This window comes from Jaculus jaculus, chromosome 11 (genome assembly GCF_020740685.1).
Source record: "Jaculus jaculus isolate mJacJac1 chromosome 11, mJacJac1.mat.Y.cur, whole genome shotgun sequence".
Classification (NCBI taxonomy): Eukaryota; Metazoa; Chordata; class Mammalia; order Rodentia; family Dipodidae; genus Jaculus; species Jaculus jaculus.
Genome location: NC_059112.1, coordinates 28,659,752 through 28,677,886, shown reverse-complemented (window position 1 = coordinate 28,677,886; position 18,135 = coordinate 28,659,752). Strand labels below are relative to the sequence as shown.

Genomic DNA, 18,135 nt, shown 5'->3' with positions numbered 1-18,135 from the left:
CAACAGTACAGGTTTCTCTCTCTCCCACCTCTCTCTCTTTCTCTCTCTCTCTCTTTCTCTTTCTCTCTCTCTCTCTGTCTTTCTCTCTCTCTCTCTCTCTCTCTCTCTCTCTCTCTCTCTCTCTCTCTCTCTCTCTCTCACACACACACACACACACATACACACACACACACACACATACACACCACAAGATTAAAAGACCTCACTGAAGCACTTCTATCATGCATGGCCACGGGAATTGCTGGAGACAGTTTTCAGAGTCAGCTTTGAATTAAATCCATTTGTATATGTTTCAGGGAAATTGCACACGTTTTAGGAGTTAACCAAAAGAGAATCGAATGGAAGCAGAAAAAAATCTTCAAAATGGGAAAGAATTTGGGAACATTTTAAAAAGTACGATCCTTTATATGATATGGAATCACATTTCAATGAATAGAGTTTCACTGAGAAACAAGATCTTTCAGGTAGAGTCCCGCCCACTCTATACCCAACAGCCCTCGTGTGCTCAGTCTTTTCTTTCTTTCTTTCTTTCTTTCTTTCTTTCTTTCTTTCTTTCTTTCTTTCTTTCTTTCTTTCTTTCTTTCTTTCTTTCTTTCTTTCTTTCTTTCTTTGCAGATTCTTGGGAGCAGAAACAATTTGGGGTTTTTGTTTTTCATACGTTGGGACTACCTCCTCCCCACAGTGCCTTAGATGACAGAGTGAAACCCTAAGAACCCCAGGTGTGGCCAGTGGGAGAGAAGTGTTCCAGCTGCCATTAGAAAGATTTCCTTTTTGTTCCATGAGTCTTTCTGGAATATGCAGCCCTTTGCTGTACGTTTCTCTCTTCCTGCAAAAAGAGATTGGAGAAAAGGGTGCAGGCCATTCTACTCTGAGTCTTAAGTCCCTCTAAGGAGCACTGTATCACACTGGCTCATGGATAGCGGGTGGACAGTAGCTGTGAGAACTTGTTGCATCTACATTGTAATTACAAGTGGTAGTGAAGACTCCCTAGCAGTTCGGAGAAAGCCACTCTTCCAGTCTGCTTTCTTTTAGCAAAGGAGCACTTTTGCCAATTAGAGGGAGATTATCAAAGAGTGGAGAGACCCAATTCCTGCCACAATCCCAGCGCAGACTTTCATGTAAGAGAGGGCTAATTATATTTACTAAATGCCATGTTAGGCTCTGCTCTAGCACAGACATAGCTTTTAACTCTTTTGTGCTTACTTAAGATAGAGTCTCACTATGATGCCCTGGCTGGCCTCCAACTTGTCATAATCCTCCTGCCTCTGCCAATACCTTTGCTTCCTGAATGTTGCAATTATAGGTGTACCTAGCATTCCTTTAACTCCTTATTTCAAATACATTATCTATATGTAGTGACTACTGTGTATTACCAAAGACCCTATATATAACCATATCTAGTTTCAGTAAGTATTAATCTTTATAACCAATTTTATTTATCTAAACCCTTCTATATTCCCAGATCATTTGGAAGCAAACCATATTTTTATTCATAAGTATTTGTAAATGTATGTATAAGACTTATCTTAGCAATAATGTAAAAAGAGTTTACTTTAATTAATAGATTTCTCCTTCTACCTAGAATCCATAATTTGTTGCTGCCAAATTTGAATAGCATTTGTGACTTCAAAAGCATATTGAATTTGTAAAACTGACCTGGATAAATGGACTGTGTGAGCTAGCTCTATGCCCCCATGATTAATCTAGTCCTGTACACAATGACACTCAGGGCTCAGAAAGGCCCCTCCTCTGGTCACCTAGTAACTTTTCACTGGTCAACAACAAGCTGAATAAACTATTATGTTGCTGAGAAGTGCTTGCCTCTCTGTCTTGGATCTTCTCCTAGATTTAAGAGAAATTACCATCTCCAAATTAGAATTTTCTAAATCTTTAGGCTTCGCTGGCAAAGGAACTAAACATATTATTAATTTGGGGAGGGGAAGCATAAAAATGGATACAGAAGACATGGGCTCAGGTAAACTAGGCCAAATATTGAAGCAGATTTGGAGACAAAACCAAATGCTAAAGCAGGCACTCCAGGGGGACGACCTCTGTGAGGGGTCTGGCGGGGCCACTTGGATAGCCACAGTGGTCTTTTTGGGTCAAGAACTCAGTTCAACCCTTTACCAACTACTGGAGCTCACTGCAGGAAGCCTGCATTCCACCTGCCAGCAGCTGCGCACTCTGCTTGACAAGGAGAGTCACAGTGTCTGCCGACAAGGCAAGTTACTGATTTCTTGTTTCTCTGCTTTGGTTTATACTTTCTCTAAGAAGTAACTATTAGGGAAGTGTCAGTTCGGGAATAAGAGTGTAGACACAAAGCTAAAGTAGAATTCCAGATCTCACGATATCACAGGGGAAATGAGAGGGAAGATACATGCACAAGGGACATTTAGGCTTTGCACATTAGGGTGACAAAGATGAATACTTTAGGGCTTTTAAAGTGGTCAGGACCCCATTTTAAGGTAGAACATTTAGAGTATTGCTAGGTGGGCTGGAGAGATGGCTGAGCTGTTAAAGGTGCTTCCTTGTGAAGCCTGAGGACCCAGGTTCGATTTCTTGGTACCCACATAAGCCAGATGCACATGGTTTCACATGCATCTGGAATTCATTTGCAGTGGCTAGAGGCCCTGGTGTGCCCATTTGCAAGCTCGCTCTCTCTCTCTCTCTCTCTCTCTCTCTCTCTCTCTCTATATATATATATATATATATATATATATATATATATGTATGTATGTATATATATGTATATATATATATGTGTGTGTGTGTGTGTGTGCCTCTTTCTCTCTCACACACATAAATAAATAAAAATAGAATAAAAAGACTATTGCTAGAAGATATTCAAACTGAAGCTTAAAGAATAAATTGAACTTATGTGAGAAGGAACTTGGGTGTTTTAAGCTATTACTGTTAGCAGATTCAAAGCACAGAAGTAGCAGAATACAGGCCTAGTTTAAGTGGAGTAAGCAGTTTTTCTAGCTTGGGAGAGCATATCTAATTCTAGGGTTATTTGAGCCTGGACCTATTAATTACAAAAGCACTAGAAAGATAGAATTGGCTAGAAGAGGAAATTGGATCCCCACATTGAAGAAAGGGTGGAAATCTTGGAAATATGTCCAGTTATAGATACTAAAAGTCAGGAGGAATGTGATATCTGATGAATGTGTCAGGCAGCAATACTTTGGGTAATAATCTGGGTGGCCTGGTGAAATCTAGCTTTCAGAAATATAAGATGCAGGTGAGTGAGCAGGCTCCATCAATCAGGAATCCAGAGTAAACAATACTATGAAATTAGGTTTAAAGGATCAAGAGTGGATATCAGAGAAATCTGTCCAAAGTCATTATGAAGCAGGAAACGTCAGCAAGTGCTCATAAGCAGGCCTTCAGTCTCTGGAAAGAATTGAACACAGTCCTCGAGGTGTCTAGTAGTGAGGAGTACAGAATAGAGAGAGGATCTCAGGTGAGACAAAGAGCAGGTTGTCCAGACTGCAGTGTTAAGACGAGCACAGACTGGTAGAAAGAAGGGAGACTTGGTAACACGGTGAGGGACGGAGCCTTTAATCAGATTCCATAGTTGAGAAGTAAGAGTGCAGAGGGGTGAAGCCTGTCAGACATCATCAGATGATTGGAGCTGTAAAAAAGGGGAGACAAGGCTGGGGAAATGGCTTAGTGGTTAAGATGTTTGTCTGGGAAGCTTAAAGACCCCAGTTCAATTCCCCAGGATCCACATAACTCAGATGCACAGGGGGTGACAGTGTCTGGAGTTGGTTTGCAGTGGCTGGAGACCCTGGAGTGCCCATTCTCGCTTTGTCTCCTCCTTTTTCTCTCAAAGAAAATAAAATATTAAGGAGAAGAAGTGACAGAGGAGTACTCAGCACTGCAATTCTCTATCACACTTTCCAAGGCACAGGGTCCATTGCAGAAGAGGTGGCAGAAAGAATATAAGAGCCAAAAGAAGGGTAGGGCTCTTTACAATGTGCTCCTCCAGACACAAAAATGGCCTGGATAGCCATGACCTCACAGTGCCTGACACTACCTACACAAGACCATCATAATAGGAGGAAAAGATCATGACATCAAAATAAAAGAGAGACTGATTGAGAGGGGGAGGGGATATGATGGACAGTGGAGTTTCCAAGGGTAAAGTGTAGGGAGGGAGGGCATTACCATGGGATATTGTTTACAATCATGGAAGTTGTTAATTATAAAAAATTAAATTAAATTTAAAAAGCAGTGAAAGAAAAGGGGGGCACACATGGGAATGAAATGGGGATGGAGTGAGAGACTTAGTACATCAGATTCTGAGAATTAACCACTGGGAGAAAAGGCCTGGCTTGATTCAGTTGTACTTCACCAGCTACTGCAGAACCCAGTCAGAGACTAGAATGATTCTAGCCACTCTTTGAAAGACCAATTTGAAATTTGAAATTTTCTTATTTATTTACTTACTTTCGAGGTAGGGCCTCTCTGTAGCCCAGACTGACCTGGAATTCACTATGTAGTCTCAGGGTGGCCTTGAACTCATGGCATTCCTCCTACCTCTGTCTCACAAGTGCTGGGATTAAAGGCGTGTGCCACAATGTCCTGCTTCAAATTGAAATTTTCTAATGATCACAAGCTCAGTCAAAGGAATAGTGCAAAACTCAGTCAATTCTCGTCGCATCAAATTTTCTCCACCTCTAAAATCATCGATGTCAGTTTAAAAAAAACAACAACAACAACAAAAAAAACTGTAGCCTTTCTACTCAGGAAGCTTCTGGAATGTTCAATGCATTTGAGGTTAAGTACTTCTAATGGATAATTGTTAAAGAATAGTATCTTCAGAGGAACAGTCAAAATCACACCAAACAATTGAAGAGTTTTTGACTTCAGTTATGTTGGGGATAGAAGTCCTGACATTCACCTGAAGATTCACAACATTCTCATGAATTAGACTTACTCTTTGGATACTATGTTAAAAACATTTTCTTCCAATTCCTTGAAGTGTTAAGAGTGATAGTCATAAAAATAACATTTCCTTCAGGGGAGTGGCTTAAGTACCCCAGGAAGAATATTTATGGGTTTTGGGGGATTATCTTGCCATAGTTAATTAACTATGTTATTAAGAAGTGTAACTTTTTCTAATTCTCTCTCCCTCTCTCTCTCTCTCTGTGTGTGTGTGTGTGTGTGTCTACAGACATTATTGCTTTCATAGACTGCCTCATGAAAATGAATGAACATTTGAGGAACACTGCTATGTTGCTAAAGAGAGAAGAAAGGAAGATGTGTAATTTATGCAGCACGCATGCTGAGCATACCCCTCAGCAGACAATATCTACCATTCAAGATAGTAGAGCAACAGACATTGCTGCCAGAGGGGAACAAAATGTCATGGAAACAGCTACTGCTTCTCCCACAAATGCAGAGGAAAATCATTACACAACCCAGGTCCAGTTAAAAGAAAATGAAACACACATAAATTCTGAATTAGTAGGAAAGGAACACAATACATCATTGAGTGGAAATGTAATAGGGCACAAAGAGTTGTGGAACACAATGTTCTCAGATAATGCAGGAAATAAAGATGAAAAGCAAAAAGAACACATGATGACTGAGAACATGAATGGAAACAAGGGAGAGATTCATGACATAACCCAGAAAACAGAAAGAGAGACTCAACCGACCTCAGAAAGCCAACGAGAAGAGATTACCACATCGTCAACAGCATGGGACATCTCCAACAGATACACGGACGATTGTCCCAATGACTCAGAGAGTCTAACACAGAAGAATAACATAATAGAAAAGGAGTAAGTAAAGACCATGTGAGATGTTCTTATATAATGTTGTGTTTCTATAGTTAGTAAATGCCTCGGTTCTGCTGCTGTAACAAAATACTATTAACCAGGGTTGTTTTTTAATGTCAGAGACATTGATTTCTCACAGGTGTTGGGAGCTTAGAGATCAAGATCAAAGCATGATAAATTCAGGGCCTAGCAAGGATTTTTTGTTCCTTAAATGGAACCTTCTTGCTGTGTTCTTTCATATTGTAAAAGATGAACTGATTCCCTGAGTTCCACCTTATGAATGGCATTAATCCCATTCATAGGACTATACCTTATTGGGTCTTAAGACCTAACCACCTCCTCCAAAGACTCCGTCCCCTAACACAATCACTTGTGGGGCAAGATAACCACATATGATTGGGAGAGCACTAACATTCCAAGCCATAGCATGTTCATAGGATGTATACATGAACAAAGTTTTCTATTTTTATGTCATGACTTCAAAAGAGATTATAAACCAGTACTTCCAGTTGAATGGTTCCCACAAAATTTATGTGATTGCTGTTGCTAATGTTATTTGTTTCTTACTATGTCAGGAAATAAATATATTAAATAGTCCCTTAAATGAGTTAAGGAGAAACATGTTGACTAGATGACAGGATAGTTAGAATAATTGTTTAGAACCTCAACACTATCCAAAATCACAACTTCTAAATTTATAATAGGAATAAACTAGGAAATGTCAATTATTTTTAAAAATTTTGAGATAATTTTCTAATTGGAGATTTTTTGATTTACATTACCAAGAAAAATAGTCAGTTTTTAATGTATCATTTTAGAATTCTAGCGGTCTTATGTCTAACCTCTGTAATATTCTTCAAATTGAATGTATATGTCAAATCTATTTTACCTTATTGGAAATTATCCAGAATTTTCATTAGATTCTTTAAAATTGTATGAATTGAAAAAATGAGAAAGGCTTACATATTTAAGAATTGTTTGGAGTCTATAAGATAAAATGGTAGTAATTCTTGATTTGTTCAGATTAGATATTTGTTTAAAACTATATGTTCCAGGTAAATATCATATCTTTCCTTCAAAAGCAATATGGTACACTGGGAAAAATCATTTATTTTGGGACTCAGCCAGACTTGGCTTTTATTTTAAGTTTTATTATATACTATTCCTGGGACACTGGCTAACTTGTTTCACTCTTTTTATTTGGCTCATTTTGACACTTAGAGAAATAATTTTATCTCCTTGGAGCACATGGTGAGATCAAATGAAAAAGTCACAGAAGGGGCCTAGCATTGTAACACTCTGAAGGTGTTATGTTCAGCTACGTGTTATTTTTCTACCTTATTGAAAACTAACACTTCCTCTATGTCTGCATCACTGCTTTCTTCACCTTACCCCTTTCTCTGCATGACATGTGGGTGTCCAACCAGACAGACATGCAGCAGGACATCACTGTCTATGATCTTCAGTAAATCCCTTTGCCCACAGTCACCTTGGTTCTCTCTAACACGAAGTCCTAGGGCTAGCTTAGTGATGCTGTCCATACGAGGCATAGAATACTGAACTCTCAGATGAATTCCTCAATGCGTGAGAGATCTTCATGTTTTATAAGAATTTCTCCCCTGGTAAACAACTGGGAAAGTAGTCAATATGTGGTTTCCCATGTCATCCGAGACAAACATTGACAAAACTTCACATGCTCACATTCAGAAATGACTCAGAACATCGGCTAATGAGTCACAGCCAGAACCCTGCCTCTCACACCCTCCATAGGTGTTCCCTGCTTAGTGACTTCCTCTGTGTGGCTTTCAAACCAACTGTACTAGGTTTGCATGTTGAAGATGACTACTCATGACAGCCCTCCAGGCTAGGAAGCCATCATGCCACATAAAAGGCACTTGTAATAAACAGACCCTTGCTCAGAAACTGTTGTGATTTTCCTATGGCTAGCTTTCCAAAAGAGCCCTGGGTCCTTTGTGTTTCTGTTAGTACATACACAGAGAGGAGAAGACCAGATTAAACCAAGAGAGTTAGTTGGGTAGCAGCTTACGTGTAGTTAGAGGTGGGGGTGGTGAACCCATTTGAAAGCCTCCTTGTGCACTTCTGTCATTCAGTAGCACAACTTGTGGGGAGGAGAGTTTACTGAGATATTTCCAGGGTACAGACAAGTTGTTACTCTTAAGCTGGGCCACTGAATCTTCTCTAGAACAGTGCTCTTGTCCTCATTCATCGTTACCACGAACATTCAAGAGGCTATAAGCAGACCAATGCGCAGGATAACTGCCTGCTCCAACCTCATGAGTCCAGAGCTATACATGGAAATCAATGACCCTCTGCAATTTCATCACACTTTTTAATTAATTTATAACAGTATGCTTTAAAATTATATTCATCAATAAGTAAAACCAGTTGAAATATGATTAATCTAAAGTTGAAAAAGAATGCTATGATATATATCACATATATGTCATATATGTATAAAATATCCTCTTAGTTCCATTCAACATTGCCTTTATTTTAGTCATTCCCTGGGGTAAAATACATAGGAACAAGAGGGGAACCTCAAATTGGTAGCTTTAATGGACAGTCCTAACATGTATTGAACCTCTAATTTGTGCTAACCCACAACCATAAGAGGTTAAAGTGTTTTATCTCATTCAGTCTTCATATGAGGATAGCTTAGATATTAGTTTCAATTTGTACTGGATAAAATAATCAGTAGTTAGAAAAAATTTGAACAAACATAATATTTGAGATTTTGGGCTTCCACTTTAAAGATAAGTGGAGCCAATTATTATTGGCTATAAAATCTATCATCTATAGGATATATAGCAAGTTAAAATCTCTAAGTCTCAGTTTCCTTATTGTAAAATAGTGGTGAAAATAGTACCTACTTGACACAGTAGCTATGATCAATAAGTAAAATAACTAACATTGTATGGTCTGAAAATCTGGTCCACAGAACTCATTAAAATATTAGCTAGCCTAACCATATTTACTAATGTGTATGCTCAAACAAATAGAAACCACGTGGTCTCAAATTTGAACTTAGATTTGTCTGTTAGGCAAAAAGGATGGTTTACAAAAGTTAAAAAGATAAATGTTCACAACAAATGTTATTTGAGGTGTGTTAATAACCTGTTCCTGTTTACTATGGCCAGTTGTACATTTGTAGTGTATTTGTACCTTTCCCATTTGTTTTCTTAATAACCCACTAAACATCATAATTTGGTCTAGTTTATTGGAATAATTAAAACCTCTCATTTACAAGATTTTCATGACATAGTTTATATCGAGAGGCATCAACAGCCTTCAGTTCCTCATTTTGGAGTGAACACCACTGAAGAAAATGTCACTCACTTTAAGAATAGGCAGCACATTAGTAAATATTTATTATAGCTTACATACTTAGCTAGTATAATTAACATAATATATATACCACCCTGCTATTTATAGCTGCAGATCTCTCTAATGACTACAGAATAATCTGAAGCTTTTCTATGAAGAAGATATTATTGGTTATTTGAATACCGTGTTATGACTGTGGAAACTGATGCACAGAAAGGCTGAGTATTTTGTCAAAAGTCATAGTGCAATGTGGTTTTAGGGGTTGAGGAAAAGTCCTGGAACACCAAACCTTGAGTTCATGTCTCTTTTTAACCAAATAATTAAATAAATCAGACTGAGAAGGATAATTTATGCAACATTACACTTTTATTCAGAAATACCAGTGACATGAGGAAATGGTAGGGTTGGAAGACTGAGGAAGGGAAAGTGGCTGGGAAAAGGTAGAGTCGAGTTCCCAAACTGAGGACAGGAGAATGGATACACCCACGTCGACCAAGAGCCCATATGAGAGAACAAGCATGGGCCCTGGAAACAAAAATGTGGATATGCTTTTCATTTTTTTTGCACTTCTAGATTCAGCAATGAAATACATGGGTGAAATCATGAGGAAATGATGCTCATTTTTTTTGGCAGGTATCTTGACGTGTCAAATGAGGGAACTGACCTCCAAGTGTCTTGCTACATTACAGCCCCATCAGCTGTCCTTCAACAACTTGAATGCCGGATAATTAACAGCATGAGTTCCTTTATTGTGAGCGATAATGAAGAACTGGTCAGTAATGTCATCACTGTTGAATGCTCAGGAAAGGAAAAGAGAATTTCATTCCCAATACGCATTGCGATTCCCTTCACTGCACGCTACAGGGGGAATTACAGAGAGATCATGGTGAAAGTGTCTGACCCAAACCTTCAGTCAAGTTACCTAACCCCAAACTCACTGGAAGGAATGAGAGGAAGCTTTAAGGTCAGTAAGTCTTGAGCTACATGTGTTGTTTGGCTCTTGTTCTGTATTGCTCAGAATATTGTTTTGTAGTGTAGGAATAATTGATCCATTGAAACAAATATAAGTGTTGATGGATTTCTGCTAGTACAGCTGTATATTTTATAAAACCATCTGCAAGGATCAAAGAGCAGAATTTTTTGTTAAAATTAGCAATGGGGATTACAAGACACAGCAAACATTATTTTTTTTTTCTCCTGGGAAACAAAACTAACACCATAGTTTAATTAACCTCATGCTTTAGACCAGCTTCAGAATAAGATATTTAATGTGTTGGCCATGCCTCTACCCCCACCATCTAAGCTGAAGTGTGAGAATCCCCAGGAGATAGTTATAATTTTATCATTCTTGAGCTGCAAGAATATGTAAAATATGACTGTGTATGTTCATGCCTTCGTATAGTTATTTATCATATATATATATATATATATATATATATATATATATATATATATATAATAGAATATAGTCTACACATAGTATTCTTATGGTTAAGATGTGAGCAGTAGATGCAGAAATATGATCTCTACACTGCAATGTGAAGTTGAGCAAGTTAAGCAATCTTTAATGACTCAGTTTCTTCATTTGAAAAGATGAAAACAATAATACATGCTACTTGTTAATTATCATCATTCATAATATACTTTATTGTAATTACTCTGAGGCTCTCTATGGTCATAAATCCAAGTGCCAAGAATACATAGCCATCTATAACTATTAAACATAGTGCTACATAATTGACAGGAACTGAGAGCTATGGTTCTTCTGTGAGTCACTATACTTACTTACTTATTTATGCATTTTTTATGTTTTTAGTTTTTCAAGGTAGGGTCTTGCTTTAGCCCATGCTGACCTGAAATTCAGTATGTAGTCTCAGGCTAGCCTTGAAATCACAGTGATTCTCCTACTGCTGCACCCTGAGTTATAGGATGAAAGGCATGTACCACCATGTCTAGCTGTACTTATTTTTAACTAATTAAAATATTTATTTTCAGCTATTTAAAATTCTTTGATGAGCATAGAATGTAATGGAATTCTCTCTTGATTTCTAATTTTGATTCTTTACCATTTAAGAGCAAGGTTGAGTAAGAAAACTAAGTCTAATCTAATTCTTCCAATGGCTAATATATTTTAGCTGTAATCTAGGGTGCCTGTAAACTCAGAAGTCTAATGAGCACTATCCTTGATGGGGCTTTTTTATCTTGGCCAGCTTTTGTCTTCCACTACATGTTTTAACAGCTGCGCACAATACATGGGTTTTCCTCAATATGAGTTTGGAAGATGTTTTGTAAGTGGATATTCAAAGTAAAAGAAAAATCAAGGGAATCATTGTCTACTATAAAAATCAAAGCTTATATTTTTCTCTTTGTAATAGTCTTTTGGTACTTATCTCAATTTTAGCTCAAGAAAATTAGAATCCTGGATTTCTTCTGCAGTTTTATGTGGATCTTATGATATTTAAAAATTCTAATATATATAAGCCCCTTTAACTCTGTGAATGTGGTCTCAATGTACAGCAAACACTATCTTTTCCTCTGCTAAGCATTCTCCCTATGGCCAAATGAAAACAATCATCATGTACTGAATTTTCCCAGCCATCACATTGTGAAATGCCTCCCTTAGTCAGCATTCAAATGATAGATTATTTTCCATTGTGATTGTCCCTGAGCTGTGTGTGTGTGTGTGTGTGTGTGTGTGTGTGTGTGTGTGTATGCAATTATCCATTCACACTGGGTGGAGTCTGACTGGTAATTGGGGAAGCATGAATAGATCAAATTACTTCTGAGTCTGCCTTAATTTAAGCCATTGTGATTATACAAGAAGAGCATTTGTTTTCATTTATGTACTGAGTTCCCTTTTGCGAGATAAAAAGTTAGAATATGTGCCTGCATATATGATTATATATTTGAATATAACTACATAAGAAACCCAAATGTTTCTCTGTAATCATCTGTTCCCACTGCACAGAGAGATGTAAAGAAGAATGCATCCTTCTTTGGGCATCTGAAAAGGTAGTGAACTGTCACAGGAAAGACTCCACCAACAGAACAGATACTATAGTGTTAGAATAAATTATCCAAATAATCAAGTTCTATTCTTTGGAAATCACTGAAATAGCATTGAAAATTCTAGATAAGCTTTACATTTAAAATCAATCCCAGGTAAAGAAGGGGAAAGGTTGGGCTGGAGAGATGGCTTAGTGGTTAAACGCTTGCCTGTGAAGCCTAAGGACCCTGGTTCAAGGCTCGGTTCCCCAGGTCCCACGTTAGCCAGATGCACAAGGGGGCGCACGCGTCTGGAGTTCGTTTGCAGAGGCTGGAAGCCCTGGCGCGCCCATTCCCTCTCTCTCCCTCTATCTGTCTTTCTCTCTGTGTCTGTCGCTCTCAAATAAATAAATAAAAAATTTTAAAAAAAAGAAGGGTAAAGGAGGCTAGAATTCCAGAAGCAATAAATATTCATGAAGACACTACAATTGTCCATTATATTTATATACTTAAGGAGATCCAATTTAAACATTAAAATACATTTATTTTCTCTTCCCTATTATGTAGTCTAAGACTGTGAAATCCTTGACTATTTGTTCATTCTTCTCATTAAAGGAGCATTCATTTTCAGTGAAATCTATAATTGCCACATCATAGGTTATATGGATAGTATATGGATTTTGGGAATGATTCAAAGAGTTTGTTCAAACATTGCTGAAGCTTGTTTTGATGTCCTCTAATCCATCCAGGGGACCTGTGCTGTGGTGAATGTTTACAAGTTGGGAATGTTTTCTGTAGTGTCATGTTTGAAGAAGGAGTCTTTCACAGTGACAAAAAAAGGCCTCACTCTGAGGTCCAGTGTGGACTCCCGGATATCCTTAAGCTACCCTGCAGGAGTTTTCAACTCTGCAGTACTTGTACAATTAAAGGTAAGAAATTAAGAATTAAAAAAAAGACTCACTCTTTCTTCCATGGGCTCAAGTATGGTCTTCCAGGAAAAAGAGCAAGGAGATATTTCTATTTTTTTTTAAATATTTATTTAATTGAAAGAGAGAGAGAGAAAATGAATATAGGTACACTAGGGCCTCTTTCCATTTCAAACAAACTGCAGATACATGAGTCACTTTGTACACCTGGCTTTATGTGGGTACTTGGGAATCAAACCCTGGGGCCAGATGGCTTTACAATCAAAGCCCTTTAACTGCTGAGTCACCTTACCAGCTCCAGGCAATATTTCTTACAGTTACCAACATATTTTGTCCTTCTTCTTAGACTGACATACATAAGATCAGTAATAGAGTAAGCGCTTTTAATGCATCCAATCTCAAACTAAATTAAATCCCTGTTTGTATTTATGAGACTTTCCCAGGGAGTTTTTCTACTGCTTTGCTTAAATTTATTGAAAAACAGATGTTCTATATCTATGTCACAATGATGACAAATTTGCGGACTGTAGTAGTTTGAATAAATACCCCCAATAGACTCAGGAGTTTTGTTAAAGCTTGTGATTTAGATTTCTAGCTGTCAGGCTAGAAGAGGTATCACTGGGGGCAGAACCTGGGGTCCAACCCAAAGGTGTGTCTGGGGCGGGAGCTGACTTCCAGTCTAATGGTATACAGAGTACTTGAGCTCTGCCCGGATCCCTGCTTCTTGCTGTGTGCTTGTGGCTCTGGTCTGATCTGTGAAAGGGGGCCAGCTTCTGCCATCAATGAAAGTTTGCCATGGATCAATAAGCTTCAAATAAATCCCTTCCTCCCATAAGCTATGTCTGGTCTGGAGGTTCATCCCAGCAATGTGAAGCTGTCTACAACAGGGACATTTATATAACTCAAGATTTGAATTTGAGGCAATAGTAAAAAAACAAAATAAGACAAAATAAGACAGAAGCTAATCAGTTAAAGTATTTATTATTATGAATGTTTGGTCATATATAATTATGGTAAAACAGATTATTTTGGAGCAAAGATATAAAGTACACAAGTAATTTGAAAAATATATAGAGAAATATTAATGTGCATCCCAAAAGATTTATATTACTTACCTTTCTAGTCTTTACTCTTCCCTATGCTCTTTTCTTGATTTCTCTTACTTGGCATAAATAGTAATGAAGATAAAATATTAGAAAGGAAACAGAGTAACAAGAATTATATTTTATCCATAGTATTGACATTTTTGAATTATGTTAGCTGGGTATGAGAAGAAACACTGAAGCAAGTAGTCTCAGTTTTCTTGCTTCCACTGATCATTTGATCTAACAATAGTTCTAGTTAGAAATGTGATGAAAGGTCTCTTGTGTTTTCTAGGTCATTTTGTTGCTTATAACCTAATGTTTCTCGGTTATGTATGAGATGAGACAGAGGACCCAGGATTCAGATTTGATTCAAATATGTTGTCTATAGTCAACAATATACAGGGCAATATATAAAATTATGTCACATAAATTTATTTTAGGGCTGGAGAGATGGCTTAGCAGTTAAGCGCTTGCCTATGAAGCCTAAGTACCCTGGTTTGAGGCTTGATTCCCCAGGATCCACGTTAGCCAGATGCACAAAGGGGCTCACGCGTCTGGAGTTCATTTGCAGTGGCTAGAAGCTCTGGCGTGCCCATTCTCTCTCTCTCTCTCTCTCTCTCTCTCTCTCTCTCTCTCTCTCTGCCTCTACCTCTCTCTGTCTGTCTCTCTCAAATAAATAAATAAAAATAATTTTTTAAAAATTTAAAAATTTATTTTAGAAATGCACTAAAATTTGTGTCTTTTGCATGCTTATGTGTCTTTGTATGCAAGTTCACATAAATACACACACACACACACACACGCATTTATTTTTCTTTTTTGCTTGTGTAGATCCAGCCAGTTGACCCATCTCTGGTGGCATATTTTAAAACACAGCAAGACACTTACTACTCAGTGCTCTCCACCAGCCCTCTGATTCACGTTCAGCACCCATCAACTCATCCTTTCCGGAAGCCAGTCACTGTATTCCTTCCTTGTTCTCCTCATGCTGATAAAAAGAACCTTGAATCTGAGCCAGATCTCAGAAGAACAGCAAGTACCACCACAAACAGGGTCACGCCCACACCTTTGTATCTCAGCAGGTAAGAGATCCTACTGTTGCTGAGTCAATGGTTAAACAAACTTACTCCCTTGAATTAAAGCCTGTAGCAAGATGGCTTGCTTTTTAAAATATCAATACTAAAATAGTATAAAGTACATTTAACATGAAAACAAAATATTGCTGATCCATTAAAAGAAGTAATTTTAGTTCTAGTGGACCCAAAATGAGCTGTGCAATAAGAGATGTATATAGCAGAGATAAAATCAATGCTTCCTTTCAAAAATTTTTATGAAATAATCATAAATATGTGGTATGATGATTATAATTTATTTGAAGCTGCCCTGTTAATTTAGGAAAAATATTAGTCACATCTTTTAAAAATAAATGAAAGTTGGGCTGGAGGGATAGCTTGGTGGTTAAGGCATTTGCCTACAAAGCCAAAGGACCCAGGTTCAATTCCTCAGGACCCACATTAGCCAGATGCACAAAGGGGCTCATGTGTCTGGAGTTAGTTTGCAGTGGCTGAAGGCCCTGGCATGTCCATTCTCTCTCTTTCTGTGCCAAATAAATAAATAAAACCAACATATTTTAAAAAATAAATGAAAGTTGAATTTGTATTTACCTGAAAATATATTCCTTCTCCCAATTTTTGTAATCAAACAAAATCTCCACCAATAGAATGAAACACATATTATCAGACAAAAATGAAATGCTGAAAACAAACAGAATATATTTTATGATAATAATTTTAATCATAATTCCCATGTTTCATTTAATATTTCCTTTTCTAACAGAGTAGGTATAAAGGGACCTTCCTTTGCGTTAGATCTAAGGGATGTTTTCTTTGCAGAAGAAGAATAATTAAATAACTATATTAGACAAGAAATATTCATCACTGTATAGTGCATCCAGTGTGCGTTCATCAGTGACAAAATGTAAACTCTATGACACTGATAACTGCAAATGCCTTCAGCTAACAAGTGATGCCGGGCTGGACCTGTCTCACATCTCTGTTTCTACTTGTAGCTTCTCTGCAGCCATCATTGCTTTGTTTTGGTACTCCAAAGTTAGAAATTGAGAAGACAATTATTTTCTACTATGATTATGGATTAGGAAGCTTGCAGCTAAAGAATTAAGTTGTGTCTAGGAAAGAGACCAAACTTTTTAAACATTTTTATTTATTTGCAAATGTGTGGCTAATAAAGGGCCTTTAGTCACTGAGCTATCTTCCCAGTCCCCCAGCCAAATTCTTGTATGGAGAACATCAACAGAACCAAGCAGTCTTTCTTGAGTGTTGCAGCTGTTTCTTTTTTGAAAAATATTGACAATTTTCATACATGTCCATAATTTATTTTGATAATAATTCTCTCTCTCTTTACTTTCTTTATCCCCTCCATTCTCCTTTCCAATGAATCCTTCTTTCCAAATAATCTCCCTTCTGTTTTGATTTCTTTTTTTTTTTTTTTGCCTTTCTCTATCATCCATGATGGTGTGGTTTCTCTTTAAATTAGTTTTACTTATTTTAGAGAGAGAAAAACAAATAGAAACAGTTACAGAAAGGGAGAGAGAATGAATGAATGAATGAATGAATGGGGAGAGAGAGAATGGGCCAGGGCTTCTTGCCAATGCAAATGAACTCTAGATGCATGTGCCTTTTTGTGCATCTGGCTTTACATGGACACAGGGGAATCAAACCTAAGCTAGAAGGTTTTGAAAGCAAGCACCATTAATCATGGAGCCACCTCCCTGGCCTGCTGCAGTTGCTTTTGATCAAGATAGCAATAATTGTTTTTTCTTGGAGGATCAACTGCCTCTCACATTTGCTAAAATAAATCATGACTATCAAGTTCTTTTGTCATAAAACAAAGCAGCTTTTATTGGACTTGCAAAAAAAAAAAAAAAGGCAGAAAAAAAATGCTTCTTCCCTATTGTCCCATCCCATGAGTTGTATGTACTACAAGAGCAGAAAATGATCTCTGTATTTCACAGATAGCATGCTTGAAGTGATTAGATAAGTGTTTCTTTTCCCTCCTTTGCTACAATTCCATATTCCCCAAAGGAAACACACACATAGTAACATAGAGAGTAGATATTGGAAGCAATGTACTGATTGTATACTCAGAAATTAAGTTCCCACAAATACAGAGATATGGGCAGAGGCAATAAGAAATAACAGAACCACTGGTGGGGATGGCACCTTTTACAACAACCAGTCTATTGACAGCCTTGGAAATCCTACTGTCTCACTATGAGAGGGAGTCAGGTAGCTTTGTTAGGCAGTTAGGGTGACTGGACCTGTGAAAGTAAAGTCATGAATATCTGTCCTTGCAATCTACACACTTGCTAGAGATCAAAGGATGATCTGACTTCTTGTATCTTGCCTAAAGGAGTTTCCTGGATTTGTTTTTTCAAAAAAAAAAAAAAAAAAAGCCGAGCCCCTCCTGAGAGGGAGGTCACATTTTCTGGAATTTTAATCTAATCCTGATATTGTGGGTGGTCAAATTCAGCCCCCACAATTTGGCATCATGACTTTCCTCTTCATGAGCCAGCCCCTTGCCCAGACCAACTCTCACTCTGAGCCCAAAGGTAAAGCCCACTACAGTACAGTAAGGTTTTAAAGACCTTCTTGAGAGGAGGGCAAGTTGTCTTGAACTGAAGGGAGCAACCCCTTGATCCCTACTCCCACACGCACTCTACCCCTGCCTGCACGCTCCCACATGCCGGAGCTCTTTGTATTTTCTTTTCCTCTCTCTCTAAACTCCCTTTCATATTCCAGGTCACCACATGGGCTCTTCGACCATGTGGGCATATTCATATTCCTTCCCCTAGTTCTGTACTTCCCTCAATAAATACAATAATTTAATAATCATCCTTCTCTTTGGTTAAATGTAGACATGAACTAAGTGTTTGGTGTTCAAGTAGAAGGTCACACTTTACAGAGGAATTGTTACAAGTGAAAATGT

The 18,135-nt window shown here is 37.7% G+C and overlaps 1 protein-coding gene across 1 annotated transcript in view; it reads left to right on the top strand.

Moving 5' to 3' along the window:
* The first annotated feature begins 1,950 nt into the window (after positions 1–1,950).
* The window catches only part of Dthd1 (death domain containing 1), a 68,263-nt gene continuing 52,078 nt past the window's right edge, over positions 1,951–18,135 (top strand). Inside the window, exons 1-5 of the mRNA XM_045130342.1 lie at positions 1,951–2,221; positions 5,180–5,792; positions 9,768–10,098; positions 12,869–13,048; positions 14,962–15,212. Of these exons, the coding sequence (XP_044986277.1) occupies positions 1,951–2,221; positions 5,180–5,792; positions 9,768–10,098; positions 12,869–13,048; positions 14,962–15,212 (1,646 nt within the window). The remainder of the gene's footprint in view (positions 2,222–5,179; positions 5,793–9,767; positions 10,099–12,868; positions 13,049–14,961; positions 15,213–18,135) is intronic.